Source organism: Scyliorhinus torazame, chromosome 2 (genome assembly GCF_047496885.1).
Source record: "Scyliorhinus torazame isolate Kashiwa2021f chromosome 2, sScyTor2.1, whole genome shotgun sequence".
Taxonomy (NCBI): Eukaryota; Metazoa; Chordata; class Chondrichthyes; order Carcharhiniformes; family Scyliorhinidae; genus Scyliorhinus; species Scyliorhinus torazame.
Genome location: NC_092708.1, coordinates 291,578,938 through 291,586,728, shown reverse-complemented (window position 1 = coordinate 291,586,728; position 7,791 = coordinate 291,578,938). Strand labels below are relative to the sequence as shown.

Sequence of the window (7,791 nt, the reverse complement as noted above, 5' to 3'; positions counted from 1 at the left end):
AAGATGGGAACAGAAACTGTCAGGGAAAGGCACAAATGAAAAGTGGAGCTTGTTCAAGGAACAAATACTGCGTGTCCTTGATAGGTATGTCTCTGTCAGGTAGGGAGGAAATGGCCGTGTGAGGGAACCATGGTTCACAAAAGAGGTTGAATGTCTTGTCAAGAGGAAAAAGGAAGCAAATGTAAGGATCAGAAAACAAGGTTCAGTTGGGTCCGCTTGAGGGTTACAAGGTAGTAAGGAATGAGCTAAAAAAAGGGCTTAGGAGAGCTAGGAGGGGGCATGAGAAAGACCTTGGTGGGTCGGATCAAGGAAAATCCAAGGCTTTTTACTCTTATGTGAGAAATAAAAGAATGACCAGGGTGAGGTTAGGGCCGGTCAAGGTCAGTAGTGGGAACTTGTGCATGGAGTCAGAAGAGATAGGAGAGGCGTTGAATGAATACTTTTCTTCAGTGTTCACCGAGGAGAGGGGCTATGTTTTTGAGGATGAGTGGAGGAGGTAGATTAGATGTTCTGAGGGAAGATGTATTAGCAATTTTGAAAAACCTGAGGGTCGACAAGTCCCCTGGGCCAGATGAGATATATCCTAGGATTCTTTGGGAGGCAAGGGATGAGATTGCAGAGCCTTTGGCTTCGATCTTTGGGTCCTCACTGTCCATGGGGATAGTGCCAGAGGACTGGAGAGTGGCGAATGTTGTTCCTCTGTTCAAGAAAGGGAATAGGAATGACCCTAGTAATTATAGGCCGATTAGTCTTACTTCGGTGATCGGTAAGTTAATGGAAAGGGTCCTGAGGGATAGGATTAATCACCATTTGGAAAGATGCAGCTTAATCCGGGATAGTCAACACGGATTCGTGAAGGGTAAGTCTTGCCTCACAAATTTGATTGAATTCTTTAAGGAGGTAACTAAGTGTGTAGATGAAGGCAGAGCAGTTGATGTCGTATACATGGATTTCAGTAAGACGTTTGATAAGGTTCCACATGGTCGACTCATGGAGAAAGTAAAGAGGTGTGGGATAGAGGGAAATTTGGCCAATTGGATAAGTAACTGGCTATCACATAGGTGGTGGATGGAAAATTTTCAGACTGGAGACCAGTTACCAGTGGTGTACCACAAGGATCGAGGGGAGGTGATTCATTTTGGTAGGACAAATTTGAATGCGGATTACAGGGTCAATGGCAGGGTTCTGAGGAATGTGGAGGAACAGAGATATCTTGGAGTTCATGTCCACAGATCTCTGAAGGTTGCCACTCAAGTGGATAGAGCTGTGAAGAAGGCCTATAGTGTGTTAGCGTTTATTAATAGGGGGCTTGAGTTTAAGAGTTGTGTGGTTATGCTGCAACTGTACAGGACCCTGGTGAGACCACATTTGGAGTATTGTGTGCAGTTCTTGTCACCTCATTATAGGAAGGATGTGGAAGCATTGGAAAGGGTGCAAAGGGGATTTACCAGATGCTGCCTGGTTTGGAGGGTAGGTCTTATGAGAAAGGTTGAGGGAGCTAGGGCTTTTCTCATTGAAGCGCAGGAGGATGACTTAATAGTGGTTCATAAGATGATGAGGGGGCTAGATAGAGTGGGACGTTCAGAGACTATTTCCTCGGGTGGATGTAGCTGTTACAAGTGGGCATAACTATAAGGTTCGGGGTGGGAGATATAGGAGGGATGCCCGAGGTAGGTTCTTTACTCAGAGTGGTTAGAGTGTGGAATGGACTGCCTGCTGTGATAGTGGAGTCGGACACTTTAGGAACTTTCAAGTGGTTATTGGATAGACACATGGAGCACACCAGAATCACAGGAAGTGGGATAGCTTGATCTTGGTTTCGGACAAAGCTCGGCACAACATTGAGGGCCGAAGGGCCTGTTCTGTGGTGTACTGTTCTATAATTGGAATGTGCCTTTAAGCAGAAGACTCAAGCTGTAGCAGCCTGGTTTTGTTCGGAGAGGAGAGGCCCAAGCCGAGTGAATCTTAAGAACCAGCTTTAGAGGAAGTCTGAAGGTGGATAAATCACCTGGACCAGATGACTACACCCTGGGGTTCTAGAGGAGATTGTGGAGGCATTGGTGGTGATCTTTCAGGAATCGTTGGAAGCAGGAGGGTCCCTGAAGACTGAAAAATGGCTAACGTAACACCCCTGTTTAAGAAGGGAGAGAGGCAAAAGATGGGAAATTATAGGTCGCTTAGCCTGACTTCAGTTATTGGTAAGATTTTTAGAGTCCATTATTAAAGATGAGATCGCAGAATACTTGGAAGTACTGAGGACTGAGGCAGCACAGCTTCGTCAAGGGGAGGTTATGTCTGACAAATCTGTAGGAGTTCTTTGAGGAGGTAACAAGGAAGTTAGACAAAGAAGAACCAGTGGATGTGATGTATTTAGATTTTCAGAAGGCCTTTGACAAGGTGACGTGTAGGCGGCTCTTAAATAAGTTACGAGCCCATGGTGTTAAGGGTAAGATCCTGGCATGGATAGAGGATTGGTTGACTGGCAGAAGGCAGAGAGTGGGGATAGTGGGGTCTTTTTCAGGATGGCAGCCGGTGACTAGTGGTGTGCCAAGGGGTCAGTGTTGGGACCACACCTTTTCACTATATAAATTTACGATCTGGAAGAAGGAACAGGGGGCACTGTTGCTAAGTTTACAGATGATACAAAGATATGCAGTGGGATAGGTAGTATTGAGGAAACAGGGGTGACAGTAGAAGGACCTGGACTGGCTAGGAGAGTGGGCAAAGAAGTGGCAAATGAAATATAATGTGGAAAAGTGTGAGGTTATGCACTTTGGTAGGAAGAATGGAGGCATAGACTATTTACTAAATGGGAAAAGGTTTAGGAAATCAGAAGCACAAAGGGAGTCCGAGTGCAAGATTCTCTTAAGGTTAAGGTGAATGTTCAGTCAAGTTAAGGTGAATGTTCAGTCGACAGTTAGAAAGGCAAATGCAATGTTAGCATTCATAGAACATAGAACAATACAGCGCAGTACAGGCCCTTCGTCCCACGATGTTGCACCGAAACAAAAGCCATCTAACCTACACTATACCATTATCATCCATATGTTTATCCAATAAACTTTTAAATGCCCTCAATGTTGGCGAGTTCACTACTGTAGCAGGTAGGGCATTCCACGGCCTCACTACTCTTTGCGTAAAGAACCTACCTCTGACCTCTGTCCTATATCTATTACCCCTCAGTTTAAGGCTATGTCCCCTCGTGCTAGCCATTTCCATCCGCGGGAGAAGGCTCTCACTGTCCACCCTATCTAACCCTCTGATCATTTTGTATGCCTCTATTAAGTCTCCTCTTAACCTTCTTCTCTCTAACGAAAACAACCTCAAGTCCATCAGCCTTTCCTCATAAGATTTTCCCTCCATACCAGGCAACATCCTGGTAAATCTCCTCTGCACCCGTTCCAAAGCCTCCACGTCCTTCCTATAATGCGGTGACCAGAACTGTACGCAATACTCCAAATGCAGCCGTACCAGAGTTCTGTACAGCTGCAACATGACCTCCTGACTCCGGAACTCAATCCCTCTACCAATAAAGGCCAACACTCCATAGGCCTTCTTCACCACCCTATCAACCTGGGTGGCAACTTTCAGGGATCTATGTACATGGACACCTAGATCCCTCTGCTCATCCACACTTTCAAGAACTTTTCCATTAGCCAAATATTCCACATTCCTGTTATTCCTTCCAAAGTGAATCACCTCACACTTCTCTACATTAAACTCCATTTGCCACCTCTCAGCCCAGCACTGCAGCTTATCTATATCCCTCTGTAACCTGCTACTTCCTTCCACACTATCGACAACACCACCGACTTTAGTATCGTCTGCAAATTTACTCACCCACCCTTCTGCGCCTTCCTCTAGGTCATTGATAAAAATGACAAACAGCAACGGCCCAAGAGGGCTAGAATACAAGAGCGGGGATGTACTTCTGAGGCTGTATAAGGCTCTGGTCAGACCCCATTTGGAGTATTGTGAGCAGTTTTGTGCCCCTTATCTAAAGAAGGATGTGGTTGCTTTGGAAAGGGTCCAGAGGAGGTTCACAAGAATGATCCCTGGAATGAAGAGCTTGTCATATGAGGAGCGGTTGAGGACTCTGGGTCTGAACTCTTTGGAGTTTAGAAGGATGGGGGGGGATTTTATTTAAACTCACAGGATACTGAGAGGCCTAGATAGAGTGACGTGGAGAGGATGTAAATTAGAACCCAAGGGCACAGCTTCAGACTGAAGGGACGTTCATTTAAAACTGAGACAAAGAGTTCAGCCAGAGGGTGTTGAATCTGTGGAACTCATTGCCGCAGAAGGCTGTGGGGGTCAAATCATGGAGTGTCTTTCAGACAGCAATAGATAGGGTTGTGGTTAATAAGGGGATCAGGGGTTATGGAGAGAAGGCAGGAGTATGGGGATGAGAAACATATCAGCCATGATTGAATGGGTGAGTAGACTTGATGGGCCGAATGACCTAATTCTACTCCCATGTCTTATGGCCGGCTGGCAACCGGTGGGATGGCCAGGGACAGTGTTCTGTCTTACAAGTCAATGATTGGTTCCTGTCTGATGCTTCTTGAGAGAGCTTAGTAGAAATGTTTAAACCTTGGATGTGAAAGGAACAGTCTCGTGCTGCTGAAGCAAGGTGCTCTTTCCAAGGGCCATTGCAGACTTGATGGGCCAAATGGCCTCCTTCTGCACTGTAGGAATTGTATGATTCTTAATTGCTTTATTGTTTTAAAACAAGTGAGGACCTGTGCTGAAAACTTGAAATGATCCTGAATTTACTGAGAAAATAGATAGCCTTGCCAAAGAAAACCATCTCAAGCCGAGAAGGGAGCAGTACTGAAGTGAAAGCTCAAACTTAGGCCATGAACTAGAAGTCATCATAGTGCAAAGATCCTTTGCCCTTTTATTCTATCAATATTTTTTCTTTAACCTCTCAACCACACTTTCCCCTGTGTTGTTTGTCTGTGTGTGAAGTGGGAAGAGGGGGTTGGCAAAGGGGCATTAGATAGTCAGTTGCATTTTTCTGTCAGCTTAATTGTAATACTGCACATAGTTAAAGGTTACTTGTGTTAAAGTTACAGGCAGCCAAGAACCTTGGGTATTGTAAAATAACATCGAATTTTACTTGTGTTGCAACTCCAGGTCAAGTGGGTTGGAATTGACCACGCACAAGCCCAGGGTATTGCGACACTATTCCTAAGATGTAGTGCCCAGAACTGCTCACCGTACTCTTGGTGTGACGTAGCCAGTGCTTTGTACAGTTGTAGCATGACTTCTATTCCTTGTATTCCAGTTCTCTAAATATGACAGCCAACATTTCATTAGTCCAAGAGAAATGTGGGCCCACGACAGGCAGATACAGGAGAAATTATAATGGGGAATAAGGAAATGGCAGAGAAACTAACAAATATTTTGTCTTCATGGCGGAAGATACATAGAGACCTCTCAGGAATACTAGGGAACCACAGGAGAAGGGAAGAGGGAGGAGACAGGGAACAATAGAGGGGAACCAGAGAGGTGGGGGGGGAGGGGAGGCAAGGGATTGACAGCCGGAAGGAGGGCACGGGAAAAGATAACAAACTTGGCATCTACAGGAGCAGTGAACAAGGAAAATACGGGCGAAAGACGGAACGAACGGCTGAAGCGGAGGTGAACACGCGACACCAACGGCAGCGAAAACCGTCCGAGAGAAGCAAGTGACAATAACAACACCAGATCCATTCGCATATTGCCCTCTGTAATTGTTTCTCCAGCACCCAAATGTATATGTACCTTCCCAGTTTTCCGCACCCCCCCTCCACAGATGCCTACTTAAGTGTTAAAAATAATATTGCCAATTGTATAGAGTTGCTGTTGTTGAGCTAGTGCATAATACCCTACCAGTTATTTTATTCTAAATTATTTTATTTTTTTTGCGCGTGCGTTTTCCCTTCTCTTCTATATATATATTATATATAAAATATATATATATTTTATTCTGTGTACATAACGGTAAATATACTTTGTTCAAAAAGGAATACTAGAGAAATAACGGACTAAAGAGAGAGAACGGAAAGAAATTAGTTATAGTAAAAAAAGTAGGACTGGAGAAATTAATTGGACTGTAAGTTGACAAATCTACTGCATCTAATTATCTACATCCCAGAACGCAGAACGTAGAAATGTGGCTGTAGAAGTGGTCATCTTGCAAAACACTATAGACTCTGGAACGGGGGGGGGGGATTTTCAGAAGGATTTCAATAAGCTCCCACAGAGGTGAGTAAGCAAAATTAGGATGGCACATGGAATTGGGATAATATATTAGCATAAATTGAAGATAGTTTCGAAGACAGGAAAAAAATGAGGGTAGGAATTAATGGTTCAATCTCTGATTGGCAAGCTGTGATTCGTGGGATTTTGCAGGTCTTGGGCCCCAGCTGTTCATAATCCATATCAATTATTTAGATGCTGGACCAACTTTAACATTTCTAAGTTGGCACACAAAACTAGGTGAGAGTTTTGAGGAAGATATAAAGAGATTCCGAAGAGATTTAGGTAGACTGAGTGAATGGACAAGTACATGGCAGGTGGAATATAATATGGTTATACACTTTGGTAGGAAAAACAGAAATAGAAAACCTGTTTCTTAAATGGTGAGAGATTTAGAAGTGTTGATTGCCAAAGGGATCCGGGTGCACTTGTTCACAAGTCACTGACAGCTAAACATGCAGGTGCAGCAAGAAATTACAAAGGCAAATGGTATGTTGGCCTTTATTGCAAGAGGATTTGAGTATAGGTGTTAAGACATTTTGCTGCAATTACATAAAGCCTTGGTGAGACCATATCTGGAGTAGTGTGTACAGTCTTGGTCTCTTTACCCAGGGAAGAATATATTTGCCATAGAGTTCACCCCGATTAATCCCTGGGAAGGCGGCACTGTCCTTTGGGGAAACTGGGCTTATATTTGCTCGAATTTAGAAGAATAAGAGGTGATCTTATTAAAGCACACAAAATTCTTACAGGGCTCAACAGGGTAGATGCAGGATGGATGTTTCCCCAGGCTGTAGGCAGGTCTAGAACCAGGAGAGAGTCTCAGAACAAGAGGTAGATCATTGAGGACTGAGATAAGAGGAATTTCCTCACTCAGAGGATGGTGAATCTTTGGAATTCTCTACCCTGTGGGCTGTGGAGGAAGCTCTGCAGTTCAGTACATGTAAGACAAAGACAGGTGGATTTCTAGATACTAAAAATATCAAGGGATTTGAGGATAGTGCAGGAAAATGGTGCTGAGGTAGAAGATCAGTCATGATCTGGTTGAATGGCAGAGCAGGCTTAAAGAGATCAATTAGTCTACTCAAGCATCTATTGCCTATGTTCTGTTAGGTGGGATTTTGGGGATAGCGCAGGAGAGTGGGCCGAGGAAAGATACTCTTTCGGATGGTCGGTGAGATTCGATGGCCGAATGGCCTCCTTCTGCACTGGAGGGATTTTATGCTCTGTATTAAATTATCTAATTAACAGAATGCTAATTATACCAGCATCTACTACACGTTTCTCATACAGTGGCTCCTTAAGTTATGGACTTTAAGTTAGAGAGTCAATATTAATTTTCAAGGAACAAATGACTTCAAGGTTTCCTGGCTCTGTTAGCTGAGTATTCCTTTGTTGACATGTTTAAAACTATTCTCTCACCCTCACAGAACCTCCCACTGCTGCCGCTCCAGTGTTCAGTCTGATGATCCATAACTTAGCCTATTAGTAGCAATCATGAGAAACAGTTTGTCAATAGGGGAGTAATTCCTCATAGATTCTGTA

General features: G+C 44.1%; 1 protein-coding gene across 1 annotated transcript in view; it reads right to left on the bottom strand.

Moving 5' to 3' along the window:
- The window catches only part of arhgap5 (Rho GTPase activating protein 5), a 78,454-nt gene that overhangs the window by 10,202 nt on the left and 60,461 nt on the right, over nucleotides 1–7,791 (bottom strand). The window contains exon 5 of the mRNA XM_072494891.1: nucleotides 5,222–5,294. Coding sequence (XP_072350992.1) covers nucleotides 5,222–5,294 — 73 coding nt within the window. The remainder of the gene's footprint in view (nucleotides 1–5,221; nucleotides 5,295–7,791) is intronic.